Raw genomic sequence first — 21229 nt, 5'->3', positions numbered from 1 at the left:
GTAAACAAACCATTTTCAAGAAATGTTTGGTATATTAATTAAAACTGTACACGTTATGTACATTACTTTGACATAACATAACACATAAATGTTGCTCAAAGTAGGAACATTTGTGCAGTGCAAGTGAAGAACAGATTGTGAAGACATTTTCTGGGGATGTAAGTTATAGTCTGAGAATGAGTTTATTAGATTTTGGTGGTGATATGGATACAGTTTCAAGATTAAAAAACAAAAAAACAATGGAGATTTACGTATTATTTACTCATATAGCTTATGTCGTTCCAAAACTTGAGAATAAATGTCTCTGACAAACACGACTACAAGACTATAGGGTCCAGAATTTGCATACACACTATAATTTATCTTGCATGTCTTATTGACGTTTGAATATCTATTATTTTAACCAGTGTTTAACCTTCTTTCTTCTTTTTTTCCATGTGTTTTTCATGTGTTTTGACCGCACCCTCGCCTCTTTTCTTCTATTTATATGTATGTGAAGTACATAAAGTAAAAAATAAAAAGCAGAAATAAATGAAAATATCTGAAAATAGAGGACAATAACCAGGTATTTCCATGTGTAGGGTACAAAACGTCACATAACTTATCCATACTTTGTGTTAATTGTCCTGTAATAATATTCCACCCACGTAAATGTATAATTCCCATTGCTACATGACAAGATTGTAAATTAAAAACCGATTTATTTCTTTATTTTTATTGACCTCAGTCTACCTGCAGTACCTACAGGGTCCACAAGGAGACCCGAGCCCACACTTTAGGAATCTATGCATTTCAGAAAAGATACATAAATCAAGATCCATTACCTTTATTATCAAATGCTTTTATTATGAAATAATCGGTACGTGTTATATGTCACTATATTTCTTTTTTTGAGGCGACAATTATTCCTCCTTTTATTGTTTTTTGTTTTTTATTGACTGACTGCCGTGTTACACAATTGAGAAAAGGACAATCAAGGTACCCAGACATCGCCGACGTACGCGATGACGTAACACGTACAGCCAATAGGACAGCCGCCTGGCAACAGGTTATGGGCGGTCCCACGTCGTCAGCCAATGGGAACGAGCAAAAGGCGGGACATGCTCTCGTCGCTTTTGCCCGCTTCTGTTTTGCTGCTCCTTCACGTTTGGTTGAGCTTTGAATGAGGGGGCCACCACCACCACCACCATCATCATCATCATCATCATCTTCCCCGGCGCCTCGGATGTGGAAAATACACTTTAAAGTCTCCCTGGGCGCGTTTACCATGAACAAGCAGGCTTCCCCTACAGGTTCGCGGACGACCCGTCAGTGTCCCCTCACCGCCCCGTGTGGTAAGCGAGTTTCTACGGGCGTACGTTTGGATTTTTATGCACGCGAGGGGAAACATGCAACAGACGTGTTTATTTGTCTGTGACACAAAAGTAGCAAGCTTGCTAGCGGATTTTTTGGAGGCTAGCAGCAGCAGCAGCGGCAGGAGGAGGAGGAGGAGGAGGGAGGAGGAGGGAGGACGACTATCAGTCATTTCGAGACAAAAGAAACCGGAATGTTTTCACGGTGTCTTCATATCGCAGTTTAGTGACAGCCAGCGTTGAAGCCGGACTCGCGTATGTGGCTTGTTTTAAGTCCACATTCACAGCCCGGTTTAGTCCCAAACCGCCGTCAGTGTAGCCTTTAGCTTATTCTCCAAACCGTGCATTTGTTATTGTGTGTATGGTTTCGTGGGGGCAGAAGTAACCCAAACAGGCAGTTTCTCACTAAAAGAGAAAAAAGAGAAAGAGGAAAATAGCGAAGGGACACGACGTTTTAGACAAAACAAAGAATGCTTATTTTGCCCACAAGGCCCTGATAGCCGTGGTCAGCTTTTTTTCACTAGACAAATGCATTGTGGTCATATCAGCACGTTTTGTGCTTTTTTTTTGGCTTGTTTCTTTCTGTTCAAGTTTGAAGTGCTCTCACACGAGAACAGATTCCGGTGTCTTTTCTTGTTTGAAACTGTCTTTTACTTTTTATTCTTCCCCCTTTTTTATTAGATTCTAACAGAGTGAGATGAAGGGTAGAATAAAACAGAAAACTAAAGACACATTCCAAGTAAAAACTCATTAAGCAAATAAGTAAATATCAAATTAAATCAAATCAAATAAGGCAATGGTTACACATCATATGTCTTCATTTGTAGATGGAATTCAAGTGCAGTAGATTGGTGTCAGTTCCCATATTCTGAGGAAGGTGTCCCCTTTGTTTATTAAGATAAAAACGTTGTTCCAGTCTTTAGAGTTTCATTCAGAATTTGTTTAAACAACTTAAATGTGGGGTGTCTTGTTGATTTCAGCTGAGTAGAATGCATTTCTCCGCTATGTAGTATATTATATTTGTGTGGGATCCAGTGTCCCAGGTATAGGAGATACGGGCATTGTGATGATATCGCTCTCAAATTAAGTTAACCGTGGTGAATTGCCTCAGTGAATGGGAAATCATTGTAAACATCTTATGTAAGGGATGTGAAAATGATCTCTAGCTCGCCAACATCGATTGTTAATCGATTACTGAATGAATCGTCAACCGTTTTGATCATCGATTAATAGGTTTCAGTGTTTTTTCAATGATTAAAACAAGCTTTTAGATTGGTCCAACTTCTTAAATGTGAATATTTTCTGGTTTAACAAGTAACAAATAAATCATTGAAACTTAATCCTTTTTGCTTGTGGACAAACAACATATTCCAGGTTTGGTAAACACTCATCAACATTTTCCCAAATTTTCTGACATTTCTATTACTCGCGTAATCAAGTAATTGAAAGACAAGGTGGAGCCCAACTGGACTTAAAGAGTTAAAGACGTGCCACACACGTCATTTGCATCAGATGGCGTTCTTGGTACGTTGTTGCACCAAACGTGCAAGTTGGATTGTTTTCACTTGTGCATTAAAAGCATGTGTTTCATTGTTGCGATGACCAGTCAGCGTTGGGGTTTTACTGACGTCATGGCATTTTTTTATAATGATAGTTGTGGTATGTGGTCACCAGAAGCTCTACTGCCATGGTTCTCAAACTGTGGTACGTGCGCTTCCGCCTGGTGATTCTTTGAGGAGTTGAGGAATAACCTTATCTCTCGCTCCATCTTAATCTAATTATTTCACTATACCAGTGTGTGAAGTATATATGAGGAAGAGAGCAAATTATCTTATTGGGAATAAATCTGCCTCCTGTGAAAAGTCCATAGCTGAGTTTGCTCGGCCTAGTTACTTTAAGAGCTCAATACATTCTCAGGTGGTTCTTGGTGTACAAAGTCTGAGAACCACTGATCTACAACACTTCATCTTCCATGACTTCTACTAGGAGCATAAATAACTTTAGCCATTGCGTCCCTTTGCACATAATTGATCCGGTGTCTTATCACAGGCAATAGATACGACGTGATAGTGTGAACACACTCGGTACATAACCTTATGTAACATGTTTGTTATGTAACGTTAAAATGCGTCCATGCATGTCCTCTATATCTGTGAGCTTTTGCTTATTTATGGATGAATCTCTGTGTTTTTGCACATTGACAGAAAGCTTACAAATACAACAAAACAAATGGAGACAAGGCAGCTTTATTTGTGTAGTGCATTTTATACACAGGGGCAACTCCATGTGCTTTACATGATCACAAAGCGACAAACTGGTGACTTTAAAACACTTTTTTAACACAATTTGAACAGAAACCAAGTGTAATAAAAGTAGAACAGTACAGAAATATGAAAAGGAAAAGATAAGGGAAAAAAAGGTAGATTGAAATAGAGCATAGAATGTGATATGAAACAATAACCTGGATTTAAAACGGCAGTAGAGTATGAACAGAAAGCCTCACCTGTTTAATCCATTTTACAATTTGTTTTGTAAATAGCAATTATTCAGGATTAGCATGACAGGAATGCCTTGTCGAGATATTTTTGTCCCCGACGATGTCTCTTATCCTGACATCAAAGTGTACGGTGACTATAAGGGATGGCATGCTTGCATGTTTAGACATAATCAAAGCCCTGCATGGACTTCGAGTGCATTTAATTATTTTCAGGAGCTAGCTAGCTCCTAAAGCCACTCATACACGAGCACTAACAGTAAGCAGTTCATGGGTTAATCCTGCGAAATTAATTCTTAGAAGGAGCTTGGACTTTCGGGGTAATATGCTGAGGATAGTGATCCCTTCTTCCCTCTCAGCTGAGCTGAAATAGCTGAATCTCTGAGTGCTTTAGTCACCATTTAGTAAAGTGATAAAGAATCTATTACACTAATTCAATCACTTTCTTTTGGCAGACTGGAAGATATACATTTTCAAGTTTGATGCAATAACTCAATTAGTTTTATGAATGTGTTATTCCTCTGCGAGACTAGAACTGCATTATACAGACACAAAGCAAACTAAGGTCACACAGACTAGTCAGATGTCTTGTCAACACCAAGAACCAGCTGTGTTTTTTTTTGCTATTATTATGTTCTAAATTTCATTTTCACAAGCTTTAAAAAAGAAAAATAGTGGAATATCTCACCTGCCCATAGTGTTTGATTGTGTGAAGGAAGGACCTTGTGAAACAAGTTGGTGTGAACAGTGCTGCATGTTTCATCTGGTGAGGCTTTAAGCTCCCGACCAGGGTTTAACTCTGTTTGACACTGCTCAGCTTTTCCTACGGAGAGATTGAACAGCGGTTTCAATAATAGGAAAGGTTTACTTTAGGATTAGCTCGGGTTTCGTATAGATATTGACTTGCTACATGGTCATAACTCCTCCTTGTTTGAAAACAGACTCTTGAACATGATGACTTATATATTTTAAGTTGTCTTCAGTGTCTTTTTGAAGGTTGGCTACATACAAATATAAAGGATTTTGACACTGGTATGTGTGTTTAAACAGATCAGTACCGTAAGCTGGTTTCACAAAGACATTATAGACTGGTCTCAGGCCAGCTCCAATTTTGCTTTAGGAATAGCCCGATACAGTCATTCAGTTGTACAAAAACAAACTGTGACTCACTGAAAGCCGTACAGGTTAACCTCCAGAAATAAGAGTAATGTTTGGAGGATAGGAGCGAGTCCCTTACTCACTTAGCGTGGACTTTTCTTGGCTTAAGCTTTGCATTTGCACATGTGAACAGATGATGAAAGAAAACAATGGAAATTTGACTCATTTGTGTATTTTCCTTTTTCCACCTGGTTCCACCAGCTCGGGGAAATAATCTGATTCAACGATTCTTACGTCAGTCCACACACGCCTGCTGACCAGAGGCAAGACATTACAGAACACACACACACACACACTCGCTCTATAAAAAGAAGAGTAACACATAACAAGGAAGGATGGGAAACAATAGTCATAGTACAGTAAATCTGTTGGAACTATTCTCTAGTAAGAATATTATTAGTACTTGCCTAATGAAGCTATGTGGATAGTTAGATAGATTTTTTTAACATAGTGTTTGTGATAATTATCTGTTAAGAAGTAGTTTTAATTCAGGATTTAATTACTATATTAGTTTATGTCTGTGTAACTGCCCCCTGACCTGTGATCCATGCTTCTGGCATGTCTTGCGAAATGCTTGCCGTTTGTGTCAACTTTTGCTTTTGTAAATTAAGAAAACATCTCCCCAATTTAAACCTAGATATTATTTTCATGATGCACTGATCTATCAATAGTTATTTGCTCCATAAAATGTCAGAAAATGACAATCAGTGTTTCCCAAAGCTCAAAATGATGACGTTATCAAATGTCTTGTTTTGTCCACAAGCCAAAATGATTCAGTTATAGTGATTTCTTTGTCGTATAGAGCAAAGAAACGACAAACAAATTCACATTTACAAAGCTGAAAAATCAGAAAACTTGCCAAATAATGTATTAATCGGTTAATTATTGATTCATTTCTGCAGCCCTATGGATATGAAACACTATCAGTCGATCCTTAAAGTGATGTGTCGTGGTATGAATGCAGTCGGGTTGATATACAGCATGTTGCTTGGAGGGAGAGTTGGCAGCAGGGGCCTATGATTGATAACACAGTCATGGATCTGGATACATTTTCATTTCATCAGTCTGGATGCATGGATACAATTGGTCTCACGCTGTTGCAGAAATGAATGTTATACTCTTGAGTTTTCTTTTTCTTATTCGTCTTGTCTTTCGCCAACAAATGTTCATGTGTGCTCTCTGTTTTCTTAGGGTTCTTTGGATGTGCTTCTCTCCGCTCCCTATGTTTTGTGCTTTCCATCTGATATTTCCAAAGACTCCCCGGGATCCTATGCCTTACATTTGAGTAGACATTATTCACAAATAAGGACATATATTCTGAATATAAAGCAGATTTTCTGCCGCTGGAATTAAGTCCTAAAATAGCAGTACCTGTTTCCCCTGAGCCTTTTTCTTCTCACTTCTGATTAAGAGAGGCATCAAAACAACACTTCCACACACAAACACGCGTACATAGGCCACCATGTCCTCCATCCTTCCCTTCACTCCACCAGTAGTGAAACGCCTCCTGGGATGGAAGAAGACTCCAACAGGTAGTGGGGGAGCCGGAGGAGGAATCGGAGGTGTCGGGGAGCAGAATGGAGGAGGACAAGAGGAGAAGTGGTGCGAAAAGGCGGTGAAGAGCCTGGTGAAGAAGCTGAAGAAGACGGGGCAGCTCGACGAGCTGGAGAAGGCCATCAGCACACAGAACAGCAACACAAAGTGTGTCACCATACCCAGGTAAGTTTGAGCACACACGCACACAACCCTTTATTCTGTGTTTCTCTGCTCTGTACCTACATGGACACTTGGTCACACACACACAGGTGTAAACTTGCCAATTGCAAGTTTAAACTCAAGAAAGACAAACATGGACTGTTCCACACGTGGCAATATGGCTAGTAAAAGTCGTGAGGTATGGAAAAAAACGACATCCAGATTCTCTGAGGCCAAGATTATGCCCCCTACATGCTTGTTCTTTCCAAACAACTTCACTTTAAAGCACACAAAAGCACCCAAAGTGTCACATTTCGAGAAAAAGGGCAACATTTTTTTTGTGCTCGGTTAATGATTGATCACCCAAAGTGTTTGCTGATCCAAACTGTTCTGTGAATTGATTTTGAGCTCATGTTTCGGGCACACCTCGGGGCTGCGCTCACATCCACACATCCGCTCGCTGTTTGCACTGGTATGCCACAAAACCCATCAATAAAGCTCTGCACACTGAGGCGTGTCAACACACATGAAAGAAGCTGACAGGCACCCGCTGGTGTGCAAAAAAGAAAAAAAGTCCCATATTGTGCAGAAAAACTGGGTTCACTTCCCCATTCTGCTGTGCTGCAGTTCAACCAGGCGGTTGAAGTGAAACTATATAGGAGGAAACGGACGTCCAACATACGATGCCAACCTAACGCTGTCTTATATAACGTTGACTATATGGAGGAAAAAGCAGTGTGTTCAGTGTGTGCAGATTTGTTGATGGATATCTGTTCTGGTAAATTCATAGGGAGAGTGACGGCAACTTACAATGTGACTGCTTCAAAATGATTTGACCTCAATACTGAGGGTTATATTGGACAGACCACTGCCCGGTTATTTACTTTTACACTCAAGTCTTCTGTAAAGGGGCCAGTGGAACAGATAACATGCAGTTTTACACTTGCCAAAAATTGATTGCAGCCTCTGCTTTGGGATTAAAAGGTTGACCCTGACTCAGAAAACCTCTTTTCAAATTTAGCAATTAGTCGTTTTTACCCGTTGAAAAACATTTGCAAACACACTTTATTTGTAAACGCACTTATTTTATGACTGTCATTGACGATAAATGCTCGAGGAACAGAAGGCATGTTGGAGTTTGTGTTGTTTATGTTTTGAAAATCAATTTATGGAGATAACTCGGCTGCTCTGTGAAGATTTAATGAGCTTCTCTTCTCAAATTGAAATCTACACTTGTCCCTAAAAGAGAATTTCCTTTTTACTTGCTTTTGTGAACAGTACATTGACGTGCACTCACTGAATAGCTCACCTCTAAAATGGTTTCTTGAATTCTGACCTTTCACTAAAGAAAATGCATCAGGTTAATATTTGACAGAAAGAAGACCTCATTCATACCTGATGTTGTAATGCAGTTCAAATAAACATGTTATTTATTATAGACTTAAATCTGATGACGTAATGGATTGACCTCATTTTATGACGGCTTGAAAAGCTTTGAAGGATGCCAGGAAACCAAACATGGCAGATGTTTAGCAGAAGTGATTGCGCTGCATGTTTAGTTAAGTCGTCATCTGTGAATGAAGAAATATCAGATGATGACATTCCTGGTCTTCCTGGTCTTGAAGTCGTAGCCATCTTCACCTTTGCGTTGACGTTCTTAAGTTGCAGAACTGCGCTCTTAAATGCATCAGTGTATCATTATCAGGTCTGTGGAGCTTCTTCACAGAGTAGCTGCTTCTGCTTGCAACTGCTAATATGTAGAGAAAAAAAGTTCTGCAAAGACCTTGGGTTGCATTAACCAAGAATTCTGAAGAAAGTGTGAATGCTGTCTGTCATTTTGACAGAGTGAGCACTGAGGGTGATCAACTGTAACTTCAAGTAAATCACACACAACACTGTCAATAACCACTTGTAGACCACCTGTAACGGTGGCGCCAGCAGCTGTAATCCTGTGCAATTAAGTATGATCCTGACTGTGCGCGCCACTGACCTGTAATAGACTCTCTCTCACACAGGTAGATGCACAGGCCCTCTCCACTTTGCACACATCACATAGATAACTACAAATATCAAAAAAGATTCCCATTGAAGCTTTTGGGCATCCTCTCCGACCAGTCGTCTGTCCGAGGAACACACGGTACCTAATGACAGTGGCCACTGCAGCAGTCCCTCTCTGTGTTTGATGAAACTGAAGTGAGCACCAAGTTTGTGTCCCCGTGGGGCAGGAGGAAGGCTAAAAAGTGTAGCGCAGCGGCTTGTAAAGAGAAAATAGTGCATTGTTTGAGATTGTGGTAGATAGTTCTACAGGACAACACCTCAGCATATATATAACAACATATACAGCTGCATATTAAAGTAGAAAAGGAGAACTATCTGAAACAGACGGCCCCTTCTTTGCTCTGAGGAATGTAAGCTAGATAGCTGCAGAAGTGGTACTGATAAGGTGGTTCTTGTGAGACACAGGCCTCAGTGCTGCTGCTGCTGCTGCTGCTGCTGCTGCTTCCCTAGGAGGAAGAGCTGTGGGTGTGGATGTATTATTTGTAAGCACTCAGCAGTTTTTTTTTGCACAGATCACATTACAGGCATTTTTGATGCATCGCTCACTTCCCTTTGAGCACAGAGAAGTGATGTTGATAAAAATCTTGCGATAAATCAGCTCCACTCTTGTAGTTTCTCGTCTTTGTTGGGTTCTGGAGGATTGTCAGGAAGTGGCAGGTGCGAGGCTCGATAGGTTTCTGTACGATGTGGAGACTGTGACAGAGGAAGAGTGCAGCAGCGGCGACTCCTCCTGCACGTTGCGATTGCAGGCATGGGAACCCAAGTGACCTCAAAGAAAGATAACGGTTTCTGAAACTGCGCACACGGGCCCCGGGGTGAAACGTATCCTCATGATGTTTTGCAAATAATGCAGTTAAAACTGATAACAACACAAATTTGATTTATATTTCTTAGGTTTTTAGCTCGATGAGCATCACGAGTCTTGCTGGCAAAGAGAGCAGACACTGCACTGATTGCACTTGTAAAGTAAGAAAGGAAGAAGCCACGACATTAGCTTGGGTCTGGATAGTGAGATATAATACACTCACTATGAGCTTGTTATTGTGGAAGTCCTCGAGTGGGATGATACATATTCAGAGAGCAGGTCTTGTATGGACAGGTCTGGCACTTCCTTCACTCTGATCAGATGGCAGAATCTCCAGCAGCATCTTGGCTGTGCCAGACTGGCTCCTCTCTTTACACTGCTGCTGCTGCAGCTGTGGTTATCTGGCTATGGACAGGTGTAAAATCAGAGCGTTGTGGTCCCAAATACAGCACAGAAGTGGGTGCATTTCTCTGATCAGCATCCTGCATGTGTATGTACATTTGAACAATAGTTTTGTGTTGTAAGTAAAAATGTAATTACTGAAGGAATAGTTTAAGGTCAAGTCTCATCTCCAACATTTGGAATTAGGGTTGGACATTAAACAATAGGTTGACCGATTTTTCTATGGCCAATGCAGATTTTTAAATATCGCAGTTGATGGCTGGTAATTGGTGCAAATAAAATAATTTTTAGCCAATTTCTTTCACCCACACCTGACAAAATGTATGTGTTTAATGAAAACTGAGAATACATAAAAGTTGCTGTAAAACCAGATGGAACAAATATAATGGTGCATTTAGTGTCTGCACTACAGTACTTAATTATATACAGTATTTTCATGACAAGTAATGATCAACTAAATATTAAATACATGAAACGGGTCATCAGTTAACAAAAAACACACAACTTTTCGATAAAAAAAAAGACGTTTTTTTATCACGTCATTTATCATGTCTCTGAGTGCAAAAAAACGAAGTTTTTCTGAATGTAAGGGCAGAAAAGATACTGGTACCAAAGTCAAGGCACTGTATTCAGTATCGATTTAGTTGCGGGTGTGTGTTTACATGGTCATACATATCTGTAAACATGTTAGTTGTGTGTCGTTCCATTGATTTCCTCATTCACATACCATTGTTGTTTTTAGATGCATATATTACATGCACGTGACTTCACATCACACCACTCCCCCTCATGGTTTAAATATAATACAGGAATGTGAATCATATGTACGTGTGGTTCAGATCGCATGTGCAGTCAGGCGTTGCAGGAGTTGGCTCGCTTCTTTAATGCCCTCCAGAACACGTGGAAATGATAAGATGCATTATTTTCCATCACGTGGGCAGAAAAGCAGAAATCGAAGATTATTTCATCCTGGGATCACCTTTCGGTTTAAAAGTTTTAACAGACTGCTGCTGCTGCTGCAACTTAATCCCCCTGCATCAACTGACTGCACCACTGTCAGATTTGTCAATTTGTCATTTGATCACCTGACATCCAGTCATGGTCTCATGCTGTTTTTAGCCCTCTTTCATGTCAGTAAGGAGACCAAGTGTCAATATTTGTGATTTCAACCCACTAATTTGGAATGAAACATCTCATGTTAACCATCTATTTTTGCTTTTTATTTTTTTTATTCTTTTCACATCTGTCCTGTGTCTGTCTGTACATGTGTGTGCATGTCTTGTATGTGTGTGTCTGTGTGTGTGTGTGTGTGTGTGTGTGTGTGTGTGTGTGTAGCAATTGCTCAGATCTATGGGGTCTAGGCTCAGGTCATACGATAGAGCAGTGGGACTCTGCAGGCATGTATGGATACCCTGACCACAGCAGGTGAATACACACACGTGCACATGCATTCATAATGTCGGCAAAGGTTACACAGTCATGACAGTCATTGTGTTAATTAATGAAAATGTATCATATTTATAAATGACTTTCCGCCTGTGCTGACAGATGAAGTGATCAAAAATAAGTTCATGGTGATTTTAATTAAATACTTTATTTATGCAGTTATAACTTCATGTGCAAAGCAGGGATAAACAAGCACTAATAATAAGTCGATAGTGATAAATTTCCTTTTTCGTGATTATTGTGAGTTAGAAAGCTTGGTTTCAGATGTTTGTGTTCCACTTTAACAGTGATTTTATTTGTAACCTTAGTAATATTAGTTAATCTGTTTAAATAAAAGATGCTAATTTTTGTCATGTACAAGCTTTAGGACAGGAACCAAATAAAACTTGGCAACGGAGAGAAGAATCTGCCCAATTACTACGTTATCACAAAATATATTAAAGCACATTTTTCAGTCATTTTGTTCACAGTAATTGTGACAGGTATTTTTGATATTGTCCCATGCTTAGTACAGAGGAACAGGACATAGAAACATCAGAGAACAGTTTGGCAGGTTCCTCGTCAAATTTACTGTCAGTTAAACTAATAGAAAACGCAATAGCCATGAAAGCACAGCCTCCTCCAAGACATAAGCACATGCCTCAAGTCTTGCTCTTCAAACCCCCCTCAGGTCTCTGGACGGGCGTCTTCAGGTGTCTCACCGTAAAGGTCTGCCTCACGTCATCTACTGCCGTCTCTGGAGATGGCCTGACCTTCACAGCCACCACGAGCTGAGGGCCATTGACACCTGCCAGTTCGCCTTCAACCTCAAGAAGGATGAAGTGTGCGTCAACCCCTACCATTACCAGAGAGTGGAGACGCCCGGTAATGAGCCTTGAGATTTTAGTGATCTTTTCTTTTTGTTTATTTAAAGGGGACATGTTATGCAAAATCAACTTTTTAACCATTTCAATACTTATATTTGGGACTCTGGAGGCCCTACCAGTCGCCAAAGTGTGTAAAAAGAATACTCAGTCATGTTTTCGTGGTTCCCCTTAGTGTAAGTATAGGCGATAAAACACGCCATGTCGAATTCCCTGCGCTTATGACGGCAGCATGCGCATTTCACCTCGAATGTTACCGCCCCACCAGTAAGTTAACTTCGAGAGCTCCACCTTAGCTCCACCTTGTCCCTGCGAGAGTGCAGGCGAGGGAGGAAGAGTGGTATTATGTCAACGCGGAGGGACAAGTGTGCTGTTGGTGGCTGCACAGTGGAGCACAGTGTTTTACACAAACTTCCAGCCTCAGAGGATTTTATATATGAAGCTAATGTGCCGGATAAAGTCAGCAAACGTGTGTTCGCACCACTTCACATCAGACTGCGGCCAGCGGTCGCTGTATTTAGTCAGCGAACGTATTTCACCGACGTACAAACACACACATTGTTAAGAAAAGGTCACATAGAGCTCATAACTGACCATTCTGACACGTCCTAATTAAAAATATTTGTTCAGTACGTCCTCCATGACCGGAGCACAGACTCAGTCTGATACAGTCACATACAGCAGCTGGCGATCAGCGGTGCTGCACTCTCTGTGCATCGGTGCTGCACTCTCTGTGAAAATCCGTTAAAAAGACATAGGGACAGCACTGACTGTGCTCCGGAGACCTCGCCACCACTGATCTCCGCTGTATGTGGCGATCAGCGGTGGCGAGGTCACCGGTCTGATGCAGACACATACAGCGGCAGTTTTATTCAGCTCGCCGCGCGCCGCTGGCGATCAGCGGTGGCGATCAGCGGTGCTGTTCCTAAGTGTTTTTAACTGATTTACAGTTCGGCACTGTTAGGCTCGATCCTTATGTAGGACGTCTCTTCCTGTGATGGCACTCTCGCTGTTTTCTGCGCACGCTGCCATGTTGATATTGTCAGAGAACTAGTGGAGGAAGGGGGAGACGAATAGAGCTGTAAAGCGCTGTAACGAGGACAAATCAGAAACCCCCTGGAAGAAGTGGGTGTGTGTTTGCCTGTGTCTCATTTGCATATAAAGGGACCATGCACGAAAACCGAGTGTTCTGAAAGGGGCGGGTTTAGCAGGGTTATTGAACTGCTATGGTGCTTCATCCTTATGGTATTTTGACCAAAGCATGTCACTGACATGTTCATTAGGACACCAGGGAACTATTTTAATGGGGGAAATAGGGTATAATATGTCCACTTTAAGTCTAAATGTGTTGAAATTAACTCCTTTTTTTCCCCCCCCCTGTCTCTCCAGTGCTACCTCCGGTGTTGGTGCCGCGCCATTCAGAGATTCTGACAGAGCTTCCACCTCTAGATGATTTTACCAACTCCATCCCGGAAAATACCAACTTCCCTGCAGGCATAGACCCTCCAAATAACTATATACCAGGTTTGTATGCAGGAAACTAAACTTTTGGTACAATCACTCACTCCCTAAAAGTTTCTAGTAGATGTCATTCCCCTTCACATAAAGATCGCACGTACATTGACCTCAATTCTTTCACAATAACAATTAATTACGTCCATTTATTTTGCTCAGAGACTCCTCCACCTGGCTACATCAGCGAAGATGGAGAAACCAGCGACCAGCAGATGAATCAAAGTATTGAATCAGGTAGATAGGTTTTATATTTTTAACAACTCAACCTCTCAGCATTGTGTATCTTTTTATCTTTTTATCTGCAGTGTGCCTGATTTGTTGTGTCCTCCTTTTTCCTCTCACAAGGTTCACCAGCAGAAATGTCACCAAGCGCTCTGTCCCCCGTCAGTCACAGCCTGGGTAAGATTGCGAGTGATGTCGTCTCCTTTTTGATTTTCAAAATTCTCAAAAGGGGATATAACATCTTTTCCCTCGGTTTCTGTTTTGAAATACAGACCTTCAGCCCGTCACGTACAGCGAGCCAGCTTTCTGGTGTTCTATAGCTTACTACGAGCTAAACCAGCGGGTCGGAGAGACGTTCCACGCCTCGCAGCCGTCGCTCACCGTCGACGGCTTCACCGATCCCTCCAACTCCGAGCGCTTCTGCCTAGGGCTTCTCAGCAACGTCAACAGGAACGCAACTGTTGAAATGACAAGGAGACACATAGGTATGAATATAAATGTAGTCGTTTTCCCTGATCATTTACACGGAGAGACTCCTGTGTATAAAAATCCATCAATTATACGTTCAGATTGTATCCGTAAACCACTCTCCTCACACCCCGCAGGCCGCGGTGTGAGATTGTATTACATCGGCGGGGAGGTGTTCGCCGAGTGCCTCAGCGACAGCGCCATTTTTGTCCAGAGTCCCAACTGTAACCAGCGATACGGCTGGCATCCTGCCACAGTCTGCAAGATACCGCCAGGTTTGTTCTGCTCAGTATTTCTTACTCCTGCCCCTGAGGCAGATAAATGATTTCCATCTGATAAAAAGAAAATCTTCTATCTGGTTGACTATGTTGACATTTATTGTTCAGCGCCTTCTGAAGCTTTTATCTGACGGCTAATCTGACTGTCGGTAAACAAACCCCATAACTCTTGGTACACCATGTCTCTGTTGTAAAGAGCAACCCTGACTTGAGGACTAGATTGTGGAGAAAACTAATACCCAGTGTGACATTTTTTTTCTCTCTGTCAGACTCACCCACACGCACTGACTCATCTGTAACTTCGAAACACTGTGTCTCCGCACAAATCAGCAGTATCATTACCGAGGTGCAGAATTGTTTTGTGCCAAAAACACAACAATGATCTTGCAAAACCTTGTGGAGTTTAAGTTTGTGGGTTTGTGTGTGTGTGTGTCAAAAACAACAATTCCCTTTTCTCACAGAGCGAGAAACAACTCTAACAACATGAAAAGATTTGAAGCAGCAACAAAACACATTTTTTAATCAGCCTCCTGTTTGATCTTGGTGTTCTTTATTGACATCAAGTTGAGCCTTTTTTTTTTTTTCCCTTTTCGGCTGTGGTGACACAGGCTTTTGTTCCACCCACTGCTCAACTCTGTGAACTAACTTCCAACTGAACTAACAAGCTAAATCCAATGTTTGCTTAAATCCACTCCACTTTCATCTTTTGTGTTTTTCGAAGTTGGCATCCTTGGTGTTGCATTGGCACCTCCTTTTAACTCTTTTAATATGGAGAGCATTTTGTGTAGCTTTACTATGAAGCAACAGGGTAAAAAGGATCTTTATGTGGCCACAGGTTGGGTAATTAACGGGAAACGGTGAGCCCACATTCTTGTGAAGTAAATGGAATCTTTTGGGAACGCCAAGAGGGAATTTCATTACATCTGGCACAAACATTAACCTAAACTTAAGATTTGGTGGGGTCAAAAGTCAAGGTCAAATCTCAATCTCAAGGACTCGTCAGTGAATGGATTAGAATTTGTTGATTTAATGGTGAAACTTTTCTTTCTTTTTTTCTTTTTTTGCCCCAGGGTGCAATCTGAAGATTTTTAACAACCAAGAGTTTGCTGCGCTGCTGGCGCAGTCGGTCAATCAGGGATTCGAGGCGGTTTACCAGCTAACCAGGATGTGCACCATCAGGATGAGCTTCGTCAAGGGCTGGGGAGCAGAGTACAGGTGTGTTTCCACCTTTTGTTGAAACGTGGTGGTGTCATGTTGTGTTTGTTGTGAAAGAGATTTTAAAAAAAAAAGGCACTTGTGTTGGGTTATGTAGAAATGCAAAAACAGCCAATATGGATTTCCACAGATATGGATACTCTCTCCATGTCCTTAAACTGAGCTGCTACTTCAGCCTGGACTGCATGAGGTTGTGTCTCCGTGCCTCGATCACACCATCACTTGGAGATGCTCCAAATGCTGCTCGATGCAGCGAGCGAGTGTATCATCAACACTGACTCACGAGCTGATGTCACGTTGCCTTCTGCTTAGTTATCTGCAAAGGGTAGAGCCGCTTAGGCTCTTATAGGTTCTGTATTAGGCAACAATTGAATTAAAATGTGAGAGTGAGAGAGACTTTGAATACTCTGAACACCCAAATCTTGCTGCATCTTCAGGCCTCGTCAGCTTCCCATCAGGTTCAGCTTTAAAATACAAGCTGTGATCCTAAAAAGACAATTTTAGATTGAATAATCATGTCTTTAGATGCAGATCAAACACAACAAATGTTATTATCCTCCCTCTGTTGCTAAATATCCGATTATAGGACATTTGTCTGCACTTTTCTGTCTCTTTGGCCATCTAACCAACACATGTTCTGCTTGCATATTGAGCACCAGTCTTCCTACAGTCCATCATGTGTTACTCCCATCATTGATGTATTGTTTTTATTAATCACTTTTTAAGTACTACATCTTTTTATGTGACTGTTTCTATTAAATGATGTCAGTTTTGAAGTAGGATTTACTGAGCCACAGCTGGATAGTGGAAGTCCTGATAATTATGTCTTTTTAAATCTCTACAGGCGTCAGACAGTAACCAGCACCCCCTGTTGGATTGAGCTGCATCTCAATGGCCCCCTCCAGTGGTTGGATAAGGTCCTGACCCAGATGGGTTCACCCTCAGTACGTTGCTCCAGTATGTCCTAAAACGGAGGGGAGGGGGGGCTCCGTGCTGATGCAGACATTTGAACATTATGTTCTGAAGAAGACAACCACATGGTCTTAAACTGATGTATTAACATTTTTTTTTTTAAACAAAACTTATAAAAACAAACTAAAAAACAAACAAATAAACAAAAAAAAAGATGACACAATGGACCTGGAGGAGAGAATGACCTGAGTAATGGACAATAGTGGAATGTTAACAGTGATGTCACACTGGACCTGATTACCTTTGGCTCTGTTGGATCAACGTAACGCTTCAGTAATCACGGACCTAATCGTTGAAAATCACACTGCAATATTAAAATGACAAGTGACGTCGTAGTGGATCAGACTGCATTCACTTTTTTCGGGGTGTTTGAACGAGGCTCGGACACAGTGGCCGCCGTTCCTGAGAGCGAACACGTGACCTTTCAGCAACCGGACACCTACCACCGACCGGTCCACCCTGCCTCGTCGCTACCTACCACAGCACAAGCTTTGACTCATTATTTCTGTTTACACAATGGTTGACTTACAAGTAGTAGTACTGCCACTGCCACTCTGGGCCCCAACTTCAACCAAAGTCAACTTTAACTTTTACAGCCTGGACATGATTTTCTTCTTAGCATTTTCCTGGGTTTTGGTGACCAAAAATGTCAGTCATGTCATTTTTATGTCCACTCTTCTTCTTGCTCTCTCTCCCCAATTTGCTCTGTCGCCAACGCAGAACAGACTAAGCGGTCTTCCGCTGAGAGAAAAAGTTGCCGTCATTACAGGTTTACTTACACACACGCACGCACACTGTTGTGCAGCTCGCACATCACCCGTCTTGCTGCTGCTATAACACAACAAGTTTCACCGAGTCCAAAAAAGAAGAAGAAAGAAAGTCCTCTTTGTGCTGATAGTTAATTGGTCCTATTCAACAATGAGGGTGCAGTGGGGTCAGAGTCTTTGAATTCTCACTTGAAAGTGTGCTTTGTTGCTAGATGACAGATAACTGGAATGAGAAAGCTGAGGCGTCCTCAGAGCGAGAATGTTTGACATGTCACCTCTGTGGAGCTTCACAAGCTCAAGTCTTTGGACGTTTAGTTTAGAGGGGGGTGGGGGGGTGGGGATTTATCTACAGTTCTGTTAGTTTTTCAGGCCCAAAAGTATGCACTATCTTTGTTTACCCTCCTGCATGCTTGCTCCTGCTGTCTCTCTCTCTCTCTCTCTCTCTTACATTCTTTACATTTTTACAAGTACATCATCTTTTGTATAGAAGTAGGGATGAGCCGATTCGATATGCCGTATCGGTCCAGTACGGTTCAAAATCACTGGACACGAACGCCTCACGAAGCAACATGCGAGGGAGAAGTGCGCCGCCACGGCATGGCGATGAGAACGTTAAAATGTGTTGTGTTTTAAAGTGATTTGAAAAGAAGAACTCGAAAAAGTCGTATCCACCCATCCCTGATATCAAGACGAGTCCCTTGTCGGCCTTGCACAGGAGTCTTAAGTCTCAGTGTCGCCCCCTGCTGTCTAACAGACAATAAGATTAAATCAATCGGTTCCCAGATGAAGAAAAATGTTTCTCCACTGTTGACATTTTCTGAATAGGAAAAGTCCCGCAGTGGACTTTAAAAAAAGAATAAGAAAACAAAAAATAACGCCCCTATACTGTACTTGCACTGCCCCTAATCACGCACCCAATAAGAAAGATGCCTTTTATGTAAAAAAAAATAAAGAAAAATACAGCAAGATATGCTTTGAAATGTACAGATAGGAATGTTGCAAATCCAATTTTGAATTTTAAGAAAATTACAAGAATTTCTTTCATAATTTTAGGATATTCGCTATTAAATGTTGTTGATATATTGTCCGAATTGGCTCATCGAAAGTGTCTGGAACATTTATTCCCATCAATCCCCCATTGCCCTGATTTAAAAAGAAGAAAATAAAAGAAGCCAGCTGATTGATACCTGTATCGGTATCTTTAGAGTCCAAATCTTTTCAACTCAAAAGTATTTAAGCTTTAAGTATTTGACGAGCTAGTTAGTTATAAGACACAATTATTTTTCTTTACTTGTTCTTTTAGCTACATTTTTGTATTTCCATGTATTTTTTTACACATATATAATTATATTTAAAATCTTCAAAAGCTTTCTCTTCCTTTTTATTAGAAGTCAATATTTTGTAGAGACGCGCCCTTGTGTTTGAGAACAATCTCAGCTCAACGATGAATGTGACGTATGTAGCATAGGATCAGATGTTTACCAATGGAAACAGCTCTGAGCGGTAGAGTCGTCATGGTTTGCCCCCCCCCCCCCCCCCCCGTTTCTTCAAGAACCACATTTGGCTGCTAAAAATTAAATTTCTTGCCTTACTTTTACTAATTCTAGCAGTGTGAGCCAAATTATGCTATCATGCTGTCCCAAAGACTTATTTAAAATATATTAGAGTACACTGCTGATGCATACCTAATGGCTACAGTGTGAGGTATTGCATACTTAATGGTGAAAAAGTAGAATTTTATATGTCATTTCAGGGTTTGTTTACCTCTACAATGATCAGTGCTCTCTTAAAAAGACGTCCATCTTCCGTAATTAGAGAATTAAAATTAGGATTAATTCCTGCTGCTGGCCAGTTCAGTATTAATGTTCCGTATCACATCAGTCTGACTTTGGGAGTAGGTGAATTAGTTGAATCCGAACCTTTCTTTACTCACTTTGGGACATTCCAGTGGCTGCCAATGTCAACTCGAGTATGCTAGCGCTTTGATTCTCCGTATTGTTATGAATTGACAGTGATTGTGTTTATATGCACGCAGGTGTCACGATAAATCCCAGGCCTTTTATACTGTTCATGAGCAGGAATTTGTTAAAACAACTGTAAATGGGACTATACTTGTCATATGCTGTCACATTCCAGATATATAGTTTAACGAGGGTTACGTGCATGTAAACACACGCACGTTCAATCTTAGCCGCTACCTGTGTGGAAAATGTACATTTTTAAGGAAGGTTTTCGAAATATTGGTGACCCAGGGCATCTTTTAAATATCATTATCCTTTTATTTTTTTCTCTTCAGGAAAAACTAGAACAGAACAAAAAACCAGCCAAATGCAGTGATGTTTGTCTTTTGTCCTTCGCTTGTGTGTATATCTATCTTCCCAACTTGTCTTTTGTCCCGTCTCTTTGCTGCTGTTTTTTTTTCTTTTTTCTTGCCAATGTCTGTACACGCGCTAAAATGAAAAATGTGTCTCCTAAGGTTGTTAAATCATTGCTAACATACATGTTTGTTCTATGCAGCGACATCTAATTGTTCAGATTTTGATACTCCCCTCTGGGAAATATAAGTAGTGTACTTTCTGATAGTTAGTTCTATGGTTTAGAGTATATATCGCCAGGGTCCAGGAAAGAGCCTTTTTTAAAATTGACTTCTCTTTATTTAAAACGAGTGCCACCTGAAACTGAAGCCCCACCTTTTCTCACTTCCTGAAGTGTTGGTTTTGGAGGAGGAACATATGGCCCACTGCGGCCTCGTGGTCGGCGACTACCCATTCTGAGGCTCCACGTTCCTATTTACAGCTCGCATAATGTATTTTTCTTTTTCTTATTGTGATGACAATTGTGTATTTTACCAATAAAGCCTCTTTTCTGATACATTTCCTAGAAGGTGGCTTTTTGGAGAAAGTGAAGTTTCTACATGTCACTAGTGGTGTTTATTGTATAGTTTTATTTTTACTTGACCATTCATGCTTCTTTTTTTTTTGTTCTGTTTTTTTCCTTGCTATCGACAGATTATATTCCATTTTTAGACTAAAAGCTGTTAGGATTTCTGTCTTCTTCAAACACTGATGATGATCTTCATAGGCTTTCCAACTATTCTACATATACATACAAGTTATTACAGTGTACACTAATAAAGCTGTTTTAATTCTAAAGGAAACTGTGTCTTCTTTATGTTGCACAACTGAATCCAGACAGCATTAGCTGTGTCTTTACTAGTTTTCATCTGATATATGTTCGTCCAAAAAATAATCTTTAAAGTACATTTATATAAGAAGAAAAGACCCATCCCTATTTTTTAAATTTATAAAAACAAATTTCTCTTTGTCATTTTTGTCACAAGAAAATGGGAAAGAACTGGGTCTTAATTTAAACCTATACTTACTGGCATACATAAGTGTGTTTAAGACTAGATGTATATTTTTGTGAGATTTATTCATTTTCTTAGATGTATTCTTCAGCTAACTTAAGGAAATTGAATTAGCATCGATAATGCTCTTTTGGGAGCTACATTACATGGAC

General features: G+C 40.8%; 1 protein-coding gene across 2 annotated transcripts; it reads left to right on the top strand.

Moving 5' to 3' along the window:
- Positions 1-1161: 1161 nt before the first annotated feature.
- Positions 1162-20583, top strand: smad2 (SMAD family member 2). Of its 2 annotated transcripts, XM_058616950.1 has the most exons (11): positions 1163-1334; positions 6196-6723; positions 11300-11389; positions 12081-12274; positions 13663-13797; positions 13948-14022; positions 14134-14187; positions 14283-14495; positions 14616-14753; positions 15827-15971; positions 16816-20583. In XM_058616950.1, exons 2-11 carry the CDS (start codon positions 6467-6469, stop codon positions 16937-16939), a joined length of 1425 nt encoding a protein of 474 aa, XP_058472933.1. In that variant the 5' UTR covers positions 1163-1334; positions 6196-6466; the 3' UTR covers positions 16940-20583. The 2 variants fall into 2 exon arrangements, with proteins under 2 accessions (XP_058472934.1, XP_058472933.1); XM_058616951.1 differs by lacking the exon at positions 11300-11389 and having other exon boundaries at positions 1162-1334.
- Positions 20584-21229: the final 646 nt, after the last annotated feature.

Source organism: Solea solea, chromosome 19 (genome assembly GCF_958295425.1).
Source record: "Solea solea chromosome 19, fSolSol10.1, whole genome shotgun sequence".
In the NCBI taxonomy this organism is placed as follows: domain Eukaryota; kingdom Metazoa; phylum Chordata; class Actinopteri; order Pleuronectiformes; family Soleidae; genus Solea; species Solea solea.
This window is presented reverse-complemented; position numbering and strand designations above follow the sequence as displayed.

Excerpts from the sequence above, each read along its gene's own strand:
- smad2 (XM_058616950.1), top strand. The coding sequence starts at position 6,467 with ATGTCCTCCATCCTTCCCTTCACTCCACCAGTAGTGAAACGCCTCCTG. Across the intron at positions 12,275-13,662 it reads CCAGAGAGTGGAGACGCCCG|TGCTACCTCCGGTGTTGGTG; the intron begins GTAATGAGCCTT and ends CTGTCTCTCCAG. Across the intron at positions 14,188-14,282 it reads CCCCGTCAGTCACAGCCTGG|ACCTTCAGCCCGTCACGTAC; the intron begins GTAAGATTGCGA and ends TTTGAAATACAG.